Raw genomic sequence first — 18,875 nt, forward strand, 5'->3', positions numbered from 1 at the left:
GCCGAGAATCTTTGTTGTTCATCCAATTAGGACAAGTAATCAAGAAATTTTAGTTGACAATTATGGAGTATAACAACGACACCATGATACTTTCTCTCTTACGGGAAAAGTTAATAATCTGAGCAAATCAAGATGTGGCTAAAATTTATTTGCGACTACTACAGCGACTAAAATTTTTTGATGAAGATTCAACGACAAACTACACATCTCAAATAAGAAACTGATGCTGCAGGTGGGGAAGACAAGACAAGCTTTTAACTGGAATTTGTATTGCCATCCTTCCTCCCCGCAAGGATCCTTGAGATTTGCAGTCCTCGACTAAATGCTTGGTTGAAAAGCAAGCGCGTCTGGAACTCTGAGACGAAGGGGAACCATGATAGAACCACTATAGGCATGAAAAGGATGATTCCCATCACGTACTCATATGCTCTTCCCAACTCCTTGATTGAGTCCCAGAACCCCATCTTCTTAAGCAATGGTCGACACACTTGCCCAATCTTGCAAGAGCAGTGAGGGAAACAAATTATCTCAAATATTTGACAGGTATAGCAGTTTTAGTAATCCAAGCAACGTACTCACCAAAAGAACAGACCACCCTGTAGGCATGAATCCCAAAATGCTAGCGAAAACATCAGATATTGTCAGGCCACAGACAACGAACAAGACGGTCATGACAGACACGAATCCAAGGAAGAGAAGGCCCTTTAGGATCCGGAACATGAGCTGAAAGTCTGTACCAAATCTTCGCCTTCCCATTGAAACCATCTGAAAACAGAAAAATAAAAGGCATCACTTAAATGCACAAAGGAGCAAAATAACAAACTTAAAATGGAGAGTATTGTTCCACGTATTCGTCCAAAAAATGATACAGCACCAAGGAGTGCTTTTTGACACTCATACTCATGAAAGAAAAAAAGAAGCAGCATTTCATAAGTGTTAGGGTAAGAATATCTTTGAAGCCCTATAGTGGTGGACAGAATAACCGATACCGACAATTATTCATACGCAAAGCAAAGGGTATCTTTGTACATGAGGTTCCCATCAATGCACCCATGCAGGGTTCCAGAAAGGACAATATATGCTCAAGCCAACCCCTATTATGTTGTTAAGTGGCTTGAACCCACAACCATACGCTAAATGTTGCAAGCCTTACTATCACCTCAAGTTTAATAAAAAAAAAATGTAAAGTTGCATACCTTTAAAACTACTAGAACAGTCAACATAACGAGCCAAGATAGTCCATATACCTAGAGAAAGCAACAGAGCAGTAAGTCAGGAGCAGCTGCAGCTTCCAAAGGAAGCAAAGACTAGAAAATTGTGGAAAAGAGTACCAGAACACTCCTGCTGTGATGGGCTATATTAAGGTGATAAACAATGCCGTACTGGTAGATCAAGAAGCGAAGGGCCAGGATGATCTCCAGGACTAGCCCCCGAATGCTTGTATGCTTCAGGTGCTCTTGTTCACTCTCCCACCAAGATTCCCAACTCCTATCGATCGAGATCCCAATGCCACCGCGATTTCCCATCCATCTTTTCCAGTCAGACCAGTCATCAACAGTCTTTTGCCATTCAAATCCTGACGGATTGAACACGAAAGGTGCAAATAACCATGAGGTTACCAAGAACCACATGGAGAATGTAACAAATAGATATAAAGTTGAGCTCCGGTATGACCGCCCATATACTTGGTACACAACCAAAAGGATCATCAGCTCCAAGCCTTTAACAAAGTGGCTACGGGAGTACATGCGATAATTATCTGCATACTTTGCATGAAATACAACAAAACCACGGCCCGTAGCTCTATATTTAGCACCCCCATGAAGTATCGTCCGCCCATAGTAGTGAGCCTTGGTCCCAAGCTCAAACGTGAAGAACACAGATGCCAGCTGCAGCTGCATGATTATAAACTCCCCCAGGGCTGTGCGGAATCCTTTCTCCAGGCCAACTTCCATTACCATGGGGAGGACAAGTAGTAATCCAAGCTGGAAAACAGACTGGGAAGCAAGTGCACTTTCGAGAGACTTGCTATTTTGTATGCGTGGATCCTCCAATATTGACCTTTCCAGACCACTCATAACTAAATATAATCTCCCATAGAGGAACACATAAACAGTAAGTACAGTCACCTGAAAGCATGAAACATTGTTGTCAATATACCAACATGGCCATATGTACATGTATGTGTATGCCCATGTTCAGCATGTATACATCAGTGAGAAATCCCAAGTACATTCATGTTTATAATGTATGGACAGGAAAGCACATTCATATATAGGGGAGGAGGGGGTAGGGAGAGAGGGAGATGGAGGGAGGGAGGGAGATTCGTCAAGTTGAAAACCAATATGGAATATCTATATTGGAGATCCACATTACTTGCAATGTATAAGTACCCGAAGAGATCACAGGAATTATCTCAAGATATATGCCTATATACAGTAGGCTTACCATGCTACTGAAGTAGAAGCCCACAGTGGTGAAGTAGAAAGAGAGCATTCTATAAAAGTCAAATCTACGCCCCAACCGATAAACATCACGGCTTAGTGTTTGTTCACCATTTCCATTTGCCACCTTTGCCTCAAAGAGAGAAACTTGATTCAGTCCCACATCACGTCCCTTACCCACTTGCATATATTCATGATGCGTGACAGTCCCTCCACGCATAGTTGAATTAAACCCTACAAATACAAATGTAAGTAACAATAACCAAGAAAAAATAAAAGATGAAGGGCCAGTAATTATTAATTAATGCGTAAGCTTACCTGAGAAGATATCCTCACTTAGATTGATAACCTTTGAAGCTTTACTTATGCCACCCCTTGTAAGGTGAAAGATTCTATCAAAAACATCTGGATGACCATAATGGAAACGAACCCTGTAAAGAACAAATAGTAAGAACTAGATATAATCTTTAATAACATAAAATATGATATATGATTTAAAAATGAACGAGATTATGTAAAATAAATGAGAACACTTATTCCATAATTAGCATTTAGTAAGAACAAGATTTACATTCAGTAGTGACTAGATATCAGCTATTACTCTTATTGGGCTACGTCAGAAATTATTTTATCTAGCTTTTCCAATATAGCATGCCTGAGGCACAGGTAACTTGAGCTATGCCAGGAGAAGTTAACCTTGTCCATGCAAAATGAAGAGCAAATGCAGGCACTGCTCCACAATGACCATTCAATAGTCATGCCTACATGTTATCCGAACATGGCAAAAATTCTGTTGAACTAAATAGTCTAACAATATTTGAGCAAAGTTACGAAAAAAAAAAAAATTGAACACAAAAATCATTATGAAAAGGCCCTTCTGGTTATAAATAGTTGCAATGTTTTGTTCACACAAAAGGTTTCAATTAATATGTTGTACTCTTTCACAGCTTTAATCAATTGAGATACATTTTGATAAGTAAAACATCCATACTTCATAAAGCATAGAGTTATTTTGACATAAAAACTCAAGGCTGTTTCTGGAAGGGGGACAAGTAGCTTTATCCTCCATTCCCAGATTTGTTCTAAACAACACTCTGTTGAGAAGAATTGGCTTTTGGAAAAGTAGGTGTGAAAAAGCAAACAGGCTTTTTTATCCTTTATTCCAGAATAAACAGTTCCAGACTTCCAGCAAAAAAAGGTGGAACTATTTTTATCCCCCTATCATCCCCTTTTATCCTTGCACTTTGATCAGTCAAAGGAATAAATTGGGGATAAATTATCCCCAGCAATTCCAGTTCCAAATGTAGCTTCAAGTAAATATCAATCTACCTTAGTAGCCAACTGGTGTAAGTCTTCACATATACATATTGCAATATTGGACCATTACCAGTGAGCTATCTTGAAGTAAGACATAATTTACATATTTTGCATTACAGGCCATTACCAATGAACCATCTACCCCTTTTACCCGACTTCAGTACAAAATTAAGCTAAGAATAAGACAACAAGGATAACTTGCACTTAAATTTACCAGAGTTGAAAAGAAACAAGTCACAAGACCACAATACAAATGCAGAAGGCAAACAAACATGCTTTCTTCAATGGAAAGGAAAGATTCATAATTTAAAATTGGAAAAATCATCATACTCAACAAGAAAAAAGTTTAGTTGTGCATCTTCTAGAAAATTTCATGTGCTTACACATAACTGCCATTATAATTCATTAGGGTCAACCTTTTGTGATAAATGCTTCCCACCACACAGTGTAGCCACATTAAGCTTATGCAATTTACTAGATCTCATTTATATGCTATTCAGCTGACCAGTATGCATTGTGGGCTGCACTTAATTCTATAACAGACCCAACCTTCTGGGTTGCTTATTACACTTCAGCAATTATTCAGCAAGAATCAATATGCACAAGAACTTATCCATTGCCAATATGTCTTACAAAAAGTATGAAATGTAATATCCGATGCATCATCAGAAAATCCCCTTAAAAATTATAAAATTCTTGACACTTTAGGTCAAATATCAACACCAGAATATGAAGAGTGCCAAATGACCAAATTAAAAAAAAAGCACTTTTGCAGACCGTCTTTCTAAACGAAGTACAGATAATTTACCAGGGTTCTGGGATTAGTTATTGCTTTTTGGCCCACATGAAATCATGGAAGTAAATGGGATTGACTAAATTATCATCTAAATACTAATACAGTTGTTTATGATAAAAGTGATTCCTAAAGGCCATCTGAAACCAAGAAAAGAAGAAACCATACTTGAGAGGATTTGCAAGAATTCGTTGCCCAATAGTAACAAAGCTGGTCTCTTGATTGGACATGAACCAGGCAAGAGAAGAAACACTGAAAACAACAGATATGTTAAGATTCTTAGAGAGCATTTTAGAATACAACACAAGAAAACTGTCAAGAAGATTGAGCAAAAAGAAGCTTAAAAGACAATCAAGGTCTAACCTTCCTGTAAAAATATGCTCACGAAGACCCAATATCGTGGGTGGTTTCTGCCAACGTTTAGACTTTTGGAACTCCTCCAATAAATTTCTCATTTTGAATGCTTCTTCAAGGTAATTATCCTAGAAATGCAATTAAATAAGTGGCCAGTATTACCTCCACTCAACAGACTATGGGAATAAAACTACCTGATTCATATCGATGGTCTGAAGTGCTTCTCCTCTGGTGAAGATTATGGCATGATTCTGATTTTCTGGTTTTCCCTCACCGATGTCAGTTGGTTTACCCGGAAGCTTGATGCGGTAAATTTCCTGAAGACCATTTTAACCGCCATAAAAGGTAATATATCAATAGCAAGTACTTAATCATAATATAAGTTCGTATACCTTCCAATGAGATGAAATTTTAAATGAGTACAAATGACCAAAATGGTTCCATGCATCTGATATATACTGCAGAGTACAATTTCTTTTGATAGATATAATGCATGCACATAAAATGGCTCTATGATAGCATTTCATTTACTTTATGTACAGCTAACTGCACAAAAGAAAGACCAAAAATGGAGATAGCTATTAGTACTAAAGAAAAACTAATTTGTAGACAATGTACAACGAAAGAAATATAAAAGTTTCAAAATGTATGTGCCTCTTATGCTTACAAAAGAAAATCTGCCCAACTTACATCTAACACTGAAATTTTTTTGAAAATTTTGACGATAGTGAAATCCATATTTTATAATTTTCTCTTTCACTATTTCTATCAGTTCTTCATACCAGGAAATTGAACATAAAAAGGTAAAATGACCTCCCAAAAGAGATAACAAGTATACTGCATTTAACAACCCCATAAAGTAATAATCTCCTTTGCCTCCATGGGCTTCGTTAACTTAAGGAATGTAAGTACCAGGAAACATTTGATAATCACTTATGGAAGGAAACAAGGGCAAAGATAGTCTCATAAAAATAGAGGAAGTATAAAAAGGTGTGGCAATCATGTTGAGTTAGACTGGTTTTGTTCAGGTCAAATTAACTTCCTGTCAACACGAACATGTCCTGTTTATTAAATTGGTTGAATGGTAATTTTAATGAGGATATGTTAAATGGTAATTTCAATGAGGATATGTAAAATGGTAATTTCAATGAGGATATGTTAAATGGTAATTTCAATGAGGATATGCTAAATAGTGATTCAAAGATGAACCAATTGTAGCTGAAAGGTGCATTGAAGAAACATTACATTGCACTGTCGCAATGTTCTGGGAAAGATTCACATTTTAGTCAGGGCAATATATTAGCACAGCACTGAAATTAAAGAGCAAGGCTACACAATCAAATTTTCCTCATGAGATCCGGCATTGCATGACATTTATTAAGCATCTACTTATTAAAAGGGTACAACAACGAAATCACCATTACAGATAATTAGCAAGAACTTTCCCATAAAAAAACTGACAAGATGGCTTTCGTATATATGTAAATGCATTACCTCATCCAACTTATCACCACCTTTAACAAGAACAGAATAATATTTTTTTTCTGATTTTCCATTTACTGTATATTCCTGCTCATCAATATATGCAACACGCAACGATGGATACCTGCATAATTTACATAGAAATGGGTGAAATGGACTTGATAGTTGAAACTTCTTAGTTGTCATGTAGTACAAAAGCATTAGATTGTGTACATCAACATGAGATTGAGAATATTCTGATAGCAAGTTCGGTCTCGAACTTCTGGGGACTTTTTTTGGATTCCATAGATCTGACATGAAACAACATAAGTGAACTTGATATCAGCAATGGCATTGGACCGTGCACCATAAGCCATCTGATCATGATAGTTTTTTTCTGGTGAGATTGTTCTATAGCCACCCAAGATAGCTGCAGAGATTTAACATTGTTAAGTACATGCATAGATTCAAAGAAATAAGAAACCAACAGGCAATAGGCAATGCATGTAACTAACCTGGGTCCTCTGCTGTGTCTAAGAAGCATTGAAGCTCAAGGGCTTGTCTATAATACATCATCCCTCTCACTAGAAAGTGCAGGAAAAAAGTTAAAAAGAAAAGAAGAAACATGATCTAGTTGCTTATTACAGTATTAAGTTACCAGTTCTTGAAAGTGTTTGGCCTCTATAAGATACCCATTGACGGACAGTATCCATCTTCTCCTTCAGTGAGTTTTCATCCTTGTGGCCCAAATTTATGCGTTCCAAAAAGTTCTTCCATTCATCTAATGACAAGGACAAGAGAATAAATATTGCAGTCCACACTAATAGAAGTATGAATACTTCAAATAGTGGCTATCTATAGTGGCTATCAAGATGTTAAATTACCTGGATATATTTTCTGCAGGTAAAACAGTATGGATATCCCATCCTCATTCTCCTTATTAAGTTCCTCCTCTGAGTAGAGCACGTCTTCTTTGTAATATGGAGTCAGAACACTAATAAGAGGGAAAAAAGCTCACTACAATTAGAACAAATAACTAGAAATTAATCTTACAGGTAATTTTAATGCATCAATCACATCTTAACAGGAACTCATTGCCGGTTAATTTTCAAAATAGAATTTTACAATCGTAACAGGCCAAGAGAGTGACAGGGGGTCCATTTACTGGGCAATGGATGAGGATAGTTGGAGGATATCGTATTATGCATAATATCAAGTTCCATTTGTAGGTCGCACTCTAACTCCAAAATATACTAATTATATATCAAACAACACATGTTGGCACGACTAGACAAGTTTCCCTGGTAGATACGAGGCATAGAGCCCCAAAATCTGCATATAAAGTAGCAGGGAATGGCATGATATTGGCACATGTTGGCTAGATGGATACAGTTGCTACAAGAAAGTCTTAATGTGCCCCTATATATCGAGTGCCAGTGCTAACCTTAGTAAACCGGTAATTCATGTCTTGAACGAAAAATGCAATATGCTGAAAAACTTACCTGAAGGACATCATGTTACGAACTTTTGGAGCACTTGGCATAGTCATAAATAGAGAGTTCGCAAAGAAGGTAATCCTACGCCGAGCATCTAAATTCATTGGTACATTTATTGCAGATTCCTTGACAGTTAATAGTAAATGCAGCCTAACAACCTGCTCATAAAATGAGAGATTTACAAGATAGTTAATCATCCATAGAAGTATTGTAACTCTGTGAGATAAGTACTAAGATAGAAGAACCTTCTCCATCCAAGACTTAGTCTTCATTAAATCCAGGTTTAGATTTGCAAATCTTGGCTTTGATTTTTCACTCTCATTTGCATGTATTTCCGTATAAGATCTTTCCGACGTTCTGCAAGAAAAGTTACATTATAGAGGATCATCAAGAATCATTTTGTACTATAAAAGAAGTTAATTGCCTAGTGATTTACCCCTGCTCCTTAATCATAACATCCTGTTGAATGATCTCCATTATATCCTGTAGAACGTTGATGATTTGTGACCTTACAGAATCAAGGTCTTCATAATCTTTCTGAAAATATAGGTCAGTCAGAGATAGAATTCATATAAAGATATTGACCATATGAGACAGACAGATGGTCAAGTTAAGCAATGGAGAGGTTGGTGGCAATGTATACCAAAAGACCTAGCAATTTCTCCAATGTATTGCTGAGCGGGGGCAGTTCACTCATTCGAAAGTTGTTTATAAGTTTACGTTGCTTTATGCTAGAGGCCACATTGGCACATATGTCGTCGATAGCTCTAAAACAAGGTCAGATGTCAGAAGTTTGAAGTTCAAAGTCAAGAAGTTTTAGAACAATTATCTTTCACAAGAGAACAAAGATTTCATGCACAACCTCGGGTTAACATTCTTAGAGTCAACAAACAACCACAATGGCAGGGTAGGATTACTTACTTCTTATCCTCCTCATTGACCAATAGGCTATAAAGTATATCTTTCAAAGTGTGATAGCATTCTATTACGGCAGAAAACATGTAGTTATCATACTTGATCTTTTTAATTAGATCGTCATCATTCTTTCCTTTGAAATCTTTGGCCATGTCAAGTGCTATCGGTATCTAGTAAATCCAACAATGTATGAGGCCGTGAGCAGTCCCTTTCAAAGAGAAACACAATATTTCACATTAAAATGTCAATAGCAGAAGACAGTGATGTACCTTACTGGCAAGGAGAAAAGGAGGCCATTGAACAACAGATATGTCACCTGAAGATGATGGAACAAGCAACAGATCCCTTTCCCTGATAAAAGAAAACATTAAAAATAACTTTTAAGCATGGTCTAAATAGTAATGGTACTGTTATCATAATTTCACAGCCCCACTTATTGCTTATGAAGTCTTCCTCCCGTAAAGATTTGATGACTGAATTCCATATATGAGAAAATTTGGCTATGTTCCTTCTTTCCATCTCGTCCTGACAATATGAGGTTTACACTATCATTGAAGTAATAAATGAAAGAAGCTACTTTCGAGCAGCAATAATTTTTTTGAAAGTTACTTATAAAGAAAAGTAGACGTCTGCAGTTTGCACTAGCAATTCTGCAGGAATCTAAGGAATACAAACGGAAGCTTCCAAGGATGGTCAAACAAAAAACTATAACAAAGGTTGGGACATGAAAACCTGATTTCTCTTTTCTTGTCGTCCACTGGGTGGTACAAGACGATCAGTGAAAGCTGATGGCACTGATTCAAATCTGGACCGTAACATTCCTAGCGTCCGTATCTAAGGGAAGTCATAAGATGTAAGCATCCAGAAATCATAATGGCTCTATGAGAAGGAACTAAAACTCTCACCTCACCCAAGTGGCTGAAAGCTCCAATGATACCTCCGAATATGGTAGAGAAAATGGCATACCATATCTGTGTGTCCATGAAGTACACCTAGAAAGAAGAAAAAATGACTCATCACTCAATACTTAAATAGAGTAATGATTTGAAATCTCAAATTATTCCTCCATACCAAGATAATAGGTGCCCATATGGTAATGACAACACCGATGTTATGCTGCACTACATCATTAGACAATTTAGACAGTAAATACAGTTAAAACATAGGGGTAATTAGTAATTACACTAAGACCGCTAAACTATTGTACATTTTCACATGCATGTCCTCATTTTTTTTTTTACACATTGACACCCTAAACTATGAAAAATCTCTGACCCCCTAACAGTGTTAATGGAAAATGTCAAATGACTATTTTACCTTCAACTTTGCTCTCTTTCTTTTTTCTAAATGTGACATTCGCATGTCATTCTATAACAGAAAAATTTAACGGATAACTAACAGAAGAAGCATTTCGAAGGGTTTTTCATAGTTAAGGAGGTCAATGTGTTATGAAAAATAGATGAGGAGGTCTATATGGAAATGAGCAATAGCTCAAAGGGTCTTAGTGTAATTATTTCTAAAACTTATAAGAGGAATATAAGAACTATTCTGGCTAATATTTAGAGTCTTACAGTAAGGGAAAAATTCATGCCACTCGTAGTTCCCAACTCCCAAATCCATAATCACCTTGGTTGGTTCGACTAATGGGGATACCTGTAGAAAATGAAACAAACAAACTGAATAACAATCTCAACAATATTTGCACATGTCAACAGGGAAGGTATACAGTTAATCATAAATTAGCTAGTAAAACTTTAGAAGTTCAACAGTTCTTCTACATTATCTGCCTCTGCAGATAATTTGTCAACAGGAATTGCCAGTCATTAGATGATCTCTGCAGTGCAACAGCCATCTTCGTTTGGAAAAACCAAGATTTTAAGCATCTCCATTGGAGTGATGTTATAAGTGCTTGATAACTAGCATTACTGGAAAGATTATTCTGTAATTAGTTCGGTTTGTCTGTATGAACATTGGTCCATATATAAAGAGAGAAAAGACAATGACTTTGCATCTAAAGGTGGGTGCCAACAGGACTAAGACGAAGAAAAACATATTTCATGAGATTGTCAAAATTTATTACCAATGGGAATTTATATACCAAATATTTAAAAGACTATATCATTGAATCCGGCAAATTAAATCAAAAGTGCACTCAATATTAACAATATTGTTGCCAACTTAGGAAAAGATAAAAGACAAGTACAGCACAAAAAAAAGAAGAAAAAAAAAGCAGAGAAATAATGTTTTACTAAAATAACAAATAAACATGCTTAAATTAAATTATATATGAGTCAACGGAGGATCAAGTCTTGCTCTACATTTACTTCATAGCATCAAAAATGAAAAGAGAAGGCACAAAGATTCACTGAAAGTTAAAATAACACTATTGGTTTACAAACAGTAATCCACCATATTGGGTTCTCTTTTTGAATTTATGAAAGAAAAACTGCAGTATGATAATTCAGTGATTGTGAACTTTTAGGATTTGACTAACAGTTGTTCAAGATATAAAGGTTATCACAAACATAAGTTTCTAGAATGGCATATAAAGTTGGTTTCTCTCAGGTAAAAATAAAACAACCGCTAGCTGGAGTAATCTCCCTCTGTATCATGTAGAGTATAATTTACCTCAACGTAGTAACTGAAAGCAAGCTTGCTGATGAGCAATAAAATCCAGAAAAGAGTATACCTGTTGAATGCAGAATATAGAAATTCCAGTTTGGCAGAAATAAAAAGAATCAAAAGGTTCAATGATTCAATCAAGCAGATACTACTTACTTAAAGACTGAACACATACTCTCATGCATGCCTCGCGCTATATATAGCTTGGGCTGATGCAGATAATAATAATATCATGTAAGAACTAAGAAAACCTCCAATACAGAGAACCATTTGATACAAGTCTTATCCAAGAAATGCTTGCCTGAGCCCACCACATAAGAAGAACTAGTATACGCATGTTGGAACGCTCCATGGCCCCGCGGAGTGGTGGGAGCAAGAAAAGCAATGAAGCCAAAATGTTTGGTATCATATATACAACAATTGCATAACTATAAACTGACTGACTTCGCCAGTTGCCAACCCAATTGCTAAAGAATTTGATTAGACCTGTAGGATTTTGAACAGAACTGGCATAGGTTATTGGAAGGATAATTATCCAGGCAGTTGCTACTGCAAATTTCAAGAGGTATCGAATTATTTGTCCGTATTCCATGCTTCCCCATGCCTTCCAGCTAAGAATTATATCCAGAGCCGCTGAGAATTTCAAGATGGTAAGTACATAAGACATAGGAGAAAAGAGAAGGAAATATATAATAAAGAGAAAAGAAGCTGTAAAATCTAGATGACATCAAAAGTCAAAACTAAATCACAATGAGGCATGAATTTTAAAAGATACAGAGGATGTGAAAAGGCCAAAGTACCATACTTTGCAGGAAATTGAGTAATGCAGATGTTATAAAGATACTCAAGACACTTCTAAAAACATCTGGGTCAAAGAATGCAGTGAGGGACCCGGAAGGACTCCAAGCAATTATTAGCATGGCCTGGAAAGATGACGATATATGTATAGCATCACTTCACAATACAAGAATTAAGTCAACTAATTTATATGTAAACAAAAGAGAGATTACCTGGAGAGCCAGTACAAAGAATATCCACATACGATCAAAACTTCTAAATAGGTGCCAAAATGTACGAACTTCGACAAAATTTGTTTTTGACTTTCTCCTTCGATTAACAATTCCGCTGCGGTGCTGTAGAAACTTATCTTATTATTATAAGAGGTATAGAATAAAATTTGAGCTGATTCCATACAAATCAAGCTATAAACATAAAACATATGGGACGAAAACAGGGATGAACTAACATTTCATCCAATATTAACAGAGACTGTATGATTCTATATGATGCAACATAAATTTTTTTACTTTTCATGGCCTCATGCTTTCTTTTACATGCCTCTGCAATTTTACCTAACTTTCCTGCGACCTTTATCTCCTCTAGCAGTACAGTTCTCACTATGTTCTCCCTCAGGTTACTGGTTGAGTGAATGCCAACTTTGCATATTCCAATAGTTTCTGGCTTCATCTTTGTGAGGCCATCTCTATTCACTCAGCAGTTCAGGTGAACAGTTGATTTATAACATTATACTTAAGCTGCCAAGGTATTCTAAAGTCTCAACAGGCATAGCACCCAGAAGCATCATTTTCCTCAAGATTTAGCTCTTGTTCTGTTATGTCTGTCCTCAGTAATTTTACATGAGTATCCACATATCTGTTTCCAAGAAGACTACCTACAATTTTGAAGAAATATACACTACCAGAATTTCACAGGATGGCTTGGACAGATCCATATTTGGCTGTTAATCCTTATTTAAATTTGTAGTTCTTACACAGAATATGTAATAGAACATACTACAGGAATGTCGTTTTTTTGGGACCCTTCGCAAGGTGTAGTGGCATTGCGATATGTTAAGATGTAAAGATGCTATATTCAGAATCTGAACAAGATAATCTAGAGAATAGAGATACAGGATGTTGGCAAACTCTTTAATTAAGAATCATTTGATATTAAGTCAAAACTACTCGGCAGTCATTAGTAAGATTCAGAAAAAGAATCCAGCAATGAATGCAGATTAAAACCTTTTATAGTTTTATGCATTCTATAAAATTGTCAAATAAGAGAAAGACAAATGCTCTAGTTCTAATACACTAGATAGGCTAATTAAACTGCACTTAAGAATCACGATTAATCATCCAATCAATACTCACTCTATGATTAACCTCAGTTTTAGAATGAAAATCATCTGACACAAAAAAATCAGCTTCAGTATTCATTGGCCACCCTAGCTTGAAACATTCATTTGACCTGCAAAGGATAACATTTATCTTATCAGTAGGTGGCATCAGAAAATTGAAATGAAAAAGAATGACCATACCAGAAATACTCATTTAAGTCATCATAGTTTCTCCACTTTGAATGACTAGCAGTACCACGTTTGTTTCTTTGAACTTCCTTTTGCATCAAAAGAAGAATTGTGAGCATTCTCCATGTAAAGAACTTTTCCTTTGTGGAGCACAAGTTAGACCAGAACGGGGAATAACTTACCTTGTTCATGACATGATAAATAGGTTGAATAACAATTCTCAAAAATGATTCCTCGCCTGGATATGATGGTTCAAAATAACCTCCACTAACCACTTGTGCATTGCTAAATATAATTCCATGTAACTCGTGTGCCATCTTAAGAAATTGAAAAGACAAATAAGATGTATATATTTGTTTATGAGAATCAAATAACAGATATGAAGATTTCATTAGTAAGGATAATAACCTCCCACATTAAACATGTAGTTGATATCACATTTCGCAAAAGGTATATTGACATTGCTCAAACATAAGAACTACATGTTGATTTTAATACACTGAAGCACTATAAAGAAGTACAAGATCTTTAAGGTTAAGTACAATAAGAAGTATACATGTAGTGTATATCTATAGAGTAAGAACATGTCCACAATATAATGATACTACATATACACAAGCATGTGTTGATAATATCATCAAGCAGCTGAACTGCACAGAAAAAAAAAATCTCCTTGGCAACATATAATTTGGAGAACAATGTGGTAGCATTGTTGGCTCATGGTGGAGGGGCAACATGGAATTACTGGACAACTTTCTTGGATCATTTTATCAAGTGACACTCTCAATCATCAGAAAAAGAATAGTTCTAAAACCAAAGAGCAAAGTATGTCGATGGTAGGATACAAAGCAAATTTAATCATGTACTGTGTCTTGTAAGACTTTAGATATTGTCGAGAGAAACCGCCTGACTTGCATCTAATCACTTGAGAGCTCCCACACCATTTTTCTGGTAGAGAAATAAAGTTTGCACAACCATTTAACCAACCTCATTGCTATGCGTAGTGCTTCAGTGTAATACTTTTCTCTACATGTGATCTTTTCACTGGTTAACACTGAATATGGATTGATAACCCCTATGGTTTACCGTAAGGTGTGAAAGATTCACAGATTCAATTTCTGCAGCTGCCAATATGGCATCCCCCAGGAACCCAAAAAAGTTTAACACATCCAAGAGATCATAGCCCAACTAAAATTAGAAAATCTTATTTCTTGTGAGATGCTGCCAACAAAGATGCAAAGGAAAAAAGAATAATACTGAAGCAAATAAAGTTGGCCTTTGGTACCCTTAAAGGGAATGTCGAATAACCTATATTATTGTTAGTCATAGACATAAGATAGAAGAAAAACTTACATGGTGGAAAATATAGCAAATACATTCAGGCATAAACCGAACATTGGAAGCTTCACCCCAGATCAGAAAATACAATCCAATGCAAAGAAGATCCATCTGCTGTGTCTCCAGTGGAAAGCTGTAAAGACGCAAAGTGTTAATGTAATAATATTTAGTTACATATTTTGATCCATCATTTTTATCATTCATTACCAGAAAGAGCATTTTGATTGAACAATTGCATTACATACTTAAGGTTTGGCTTCTGATGCAAATAATCACACCAAGAAATGTAATTCTTGAAAACTTTTTTCTTCAAGTCACGCACTGTGCCAGTATCCAGCTGTGAATTGATGCACAAATTAGAGAACAGCTTTTTACTCTTGATACATTTGCAGAAATATATAGTTGTAGAAACCATGAGAGAAACTGAAACAGATTTGATAATAATGAAGAAAAACAGATGCGCAACCGAAAGATAAAATCTTACCAGGGAATAATTCTCCTCATCCCTATGCCTCACATCGATATTTGCAAGGAGCAAAATCAAGTGCTCTCTTTGATTTTCCACATTCCCTTTCTTCAATCAAACAATTTAGGTAATTTTCAAACTATATTAGTTGTCTTTTTCTGAATTGTATAAATACAAAGAACATAAACATGAAAAATTGTAGCAATATGTGTGTAATAAGATAGAAACAAAATATTCCAAATAAAATCAGTAAATGGATATATGGAAAATCAGTTTTAACTGAAAACTTATTGTGTACCTGAAATCCAAATGTAAAGCAAAGCCAGTCAAGCAAATCACGAATGGATTCATCCCCCTCCTCAGCCAAGAATGATCCATCAACTTTCTGCGGAGGATGGTCTGTTGATCTGATTCTGGGTAATGGAAGGTTGTCTATCTGGCGTAGAGCATTTACAGCTGCCTTAATCTGTATAGAATAAAAGAACTGGTTTTTTCTTTTGAAGAGAGGAAAATGCAAAGGAAATCCAGAATGGAGAATGAGAAATGATAAGCGGATGACCTCTGGAAGTTCCATAATTGGTGGAGGTGTACCATGAACACGAAGAGGAAGAATATTGTATGTTCTAAAATGAACCTTTTTTCTTTCAACATCTCTAGCGTACCTAGATACCTGCAAACAATATTTGCACATCATATAAAAGAATTCATATAAAGGACAGACTAATAGTGGAGTAGTAGACAGATACTGATCGATGGCATGATGGAGTACCTCCTCTTCAACTTTCTCAGGGGGCACCACAGCTTTCAGCACATCATATAAGACCGATGCAATTTGATAGTGTTTAGCTATCTCCTCACTACAGATTCCAATTGATGAAAGGGAAAGCAGTTCAATAAAATAAAATTACCAAGCATGTGCTAATAAAAATCATATACATCCGTTTGTCATTTCTTACGGTTTTCTTTTGGCAGCACCTTCTTGGACAAAGTTTTCATGGTACCATTTGTAGAACTTCTGAATTTCTCTTGCATCACCTTTGGCAAGCATAGGCTTTGTTTCAAATTCTTCCTGACCAAGTAAGGTGAACAGAAAAGAGCATAACAATGTATCTGGAAAGGAGGAAATCAAGAAGTTGAAGCTCTTTGGCAGTAGAAAAGAAACTATAAACACGACAACTGTGCCTGTTCAATCTAAAATCTATTTCGTGAATAATAACATGCCACTTTCTATACATGGTAATGTTCAGCATTCCCTCTGTCAAGTGAGACAGAATTAGGTCTTTGTGCAGACAAGTGCAAATATCATTGCTAGTAGCCACAACTTCGGCCCGATGCTATTAACTCTGCCAATCTCAGTCAAATCTTCATGGTGTACACAGCCAAACAACCATCAACAAATTTCTTCATGTCACAATAGATACCCTACACTGATGCAACTTCTCTTGTGACATTTGATCACCCTATATGCCTGTAATCGAACTCTTATTCTAGAATCTGGATATACTCAATTGAGATGGTAAGGGGCTCTCTTATCTCATGTGCCAGTTCAAATAATCTCATATCATGAAAATCCAAGGGATTTTAATTACCTTCCGGAGATCCAGGGTAGAATTATTGATTCAATCTGTAATTCTTATATCCAAGGTAGGAACAAAGACCTGAATGTGTCGTCCAATCTTCCATCAGATTGTTGAGTTTGTTTTCATTTCATTATTTTAATTCTTCCCATGTACAAAATTCTTTGTCATGCTATATAAGAACAATATCAGTTGATAGTCTTTGCTCCCACAGATGCAATGGCCTATGTTGCAACGATTTATGTAGACAATCTTACCAGCAAACCGACCTGATATGTTTCACAATAGGCCCTTCTCGCTTAATTTTGCATCAGAGATATTGCAAAACAAGTCCTCACCATCCACACCATCACCTGGATTCTCAGTCATCCTAAACCCTAAACCCAAGCCCATTCTTTGATTGGAGGATACACAGGGTGGGATAGGATTACCAATTTGGCAATTTTCTAATGCTTGACATAAACCCTAAGGAGAGTTAAATCATTTGACACGAAGAAAAAGAAATCCGTATTCAATTCTAGCCATCACATCCATAGTATGGTGCAAGCCAAGTGTACCTTCTCAAGCCTGTGCAGCAGATACGTCTTGAATTGCCGAACCCCGCGGCCGGTGGAGTTGGGATCCAAATTGTGCGCCTTCTCGAATGCATGGAACCGGCCTTAACAACCAAACGCAAGAAACGAGATTAAAGCAACGAGACAAGTCAGCAAAAAAAAAAAAAAAAAATTGAAAAGAATTTAAAGGAACTTTAAATTAGATAGAACGTCTCAGGATAAGGGAAGGAAGGAGGGACGCTGACAGAGGTAGGCGACCCGGGGGTTGTTGGGCTCGATCTCGTTGGCGACGCGGAGGATGGGGACGATGGATGCGAGGGAGGAAGGCACGAGCTCGCTGTCGGCGGTGGCCTCTTCCTCGGGCATGTCCAGCATCGTCGGCATCCTCGTCATCTTCCGCGACAGCGTCCTCCGCATCGCTACTCCGTCCCCAAAGCTCCCACTCCCACTCGCCATTCTTTCCCAATAATGCAATCCTTCTCCTTCTCCTTCTCCTCCTCCTCCTCGTCGTCGTCTTCCTTCTCCTCTTCTCCTCCGCCTTGGAGATGAAGTAATTGATAAAGGATTTCGCCCATCCTATTAAGAAACCAAAAGAAGACTGACGAGCCCTCGCTTTTTTCCCTCTCTTTCTCTCTCTCTCTCTCTCTCTCACTCACACACACTCCTCTTCTTTAGCTTTTTCTCTTTTCCTATCTCTGATCTTTTTGGCTTTGGTTAACAAGGTATCTCCTATGAGCAAGCAAAGAATAGACTATAGAGGGAAGAAGGGAGAGAAAGAGAGCGTAGTGTGCTTCCACTGTAGTGTGTCCATATATATATATATATATAATATATTTGGTGCTTTTCTTTTGGCGCAAGTTTGGAATCGATCTCTACATCTTCGTATCGTACGTATAGGTGTTGGTGGCGGGAAGGGGACGGTGGGGTCCGCTTTTCTTCAATCAAGCGAACGGTCGGCCGGCCAGGCGGGTCTTTTCCTAAAGCTTAGATAACGGGTCGGATGTGAACGGGTATCGTCTTGAGAATCCGCTCCTCTTTCCTATTTGCTTGTACCATTATTCATTCTGGACTGCAAAATTAATAAATACATTCCTACCCCGGGATTTACACCTTTTTACTAAGATATACAAGGTGATTTTCCAATATCATTTGTGTGAAAAATTAACTCAACCTAATTTGTTATCCTTTCTTTTCGTTTAACATTACTATTTATTTATCCAGAAAACTTCTCTA

The 18,875-nt window shown here is 36.8% G+C and overlaps 1 protein-coding gene across 1 annotated transcript; it reads right to left on the bottom strand.

Moving 5' to 3' along the window:
- Positions 1–36: 36 nt before the first annotated feature.
- On the bottom strand, positions 37–18,414 carry LOC140769935 (callose synthase 7-like). Its single transcript, XM_073110848.1, has 42 exons — positions 17,888–18,414; positions 17,646–17,746; positions 16,468–16,580; positions 16,281–16,368; positions 16,071–16,181; positions 15,810–15,977; positions 15,530–15,619; positions 15,291–15,382; positions 15,061–15,178; positions 13,890–14,024; positions 13,720–13,796; positions 13,553–13,649; positions 12,413–12,535; positions 12,208–12,325; positions 11,704–12,035; positions 11,559–11,611; positions 11,409–11,469; positions 10,352–10,433; positions 9,852–9,901; positions 9,686–9,772; positions 9,513–9,614; positions 9,214–9,305; positions 9,050–9,131; positions 8,787–8,950; positions 8,509–8,632; positions 8,302–8,402; positions 8,111–8,222; positions 7,872–8,023; positions 7,254–7,363; positions 7,028–7,150; positions 6,885–6,953; positions 6,604–6,799; positions 6,403–6,514; positions 5,103–5,225; positions 4,918–5,036; positions 4,723–4,806; positions 2,763–2,875; positions 2,449–2,678; positions 1,332–2,129; positions 1,197–1,247; positions 580–765; positions 37–497 (listed from the first exon to the last, which is right to left on the bottom strand). Exons 1-42 carry the CDS (start codon positions 18,096–18,098, stop codon positions 255–257), a joined length of 5,793 nt encoding a protein of 1,930 aa, XP_072966949.1. The 5' UTR covers positions 18,099–18,414; the 3' UTR covers positions 37–254.
- Between the last annotated feature and the right edge of the window lie 461 nt (positions 18,415–18,875).

The sequence above is a fragment of the Typha angustifolia genome, chromosome 11 (assembly GCF_048772165.1).
Source record: "Typha angustifolia cultivar Huaian chromosome 11, ASM4877216v1, whole genome shotgun sequence".
Taxonomy (NCBI): Eukaryota; Viridiplantae; Streptophyta; class Magnoliopsida; order Poales; family Typhaceae; genus Typha; species Typha angustifolia.

Excerpts from the sequence above, each read along its gene's own strand:
- LOC140769935 (XM_073110848.1), bottom strand. The coding sequence starts at position 18,098 with ATGGCGAGTGGGAGTGGGAGCTTTGGGGACGGAGTAGCGATGCGGAGG. Across the intron at positions 15,383-15,529 it reads ATGAGGAGAATTATTCCCTG|CTGGATACTGGCACAGTGCG; the intron begins GTAAGATTTTAT and ends ATCAATTCACAG. Across the intron at positions 8,951-9,049 it reads CTTTTCTCCTTGCCAGTAAG|ATACCGATAGCACTTGACAT; the intron begins GTACATCACTGT and ends TGGATTTACTAG.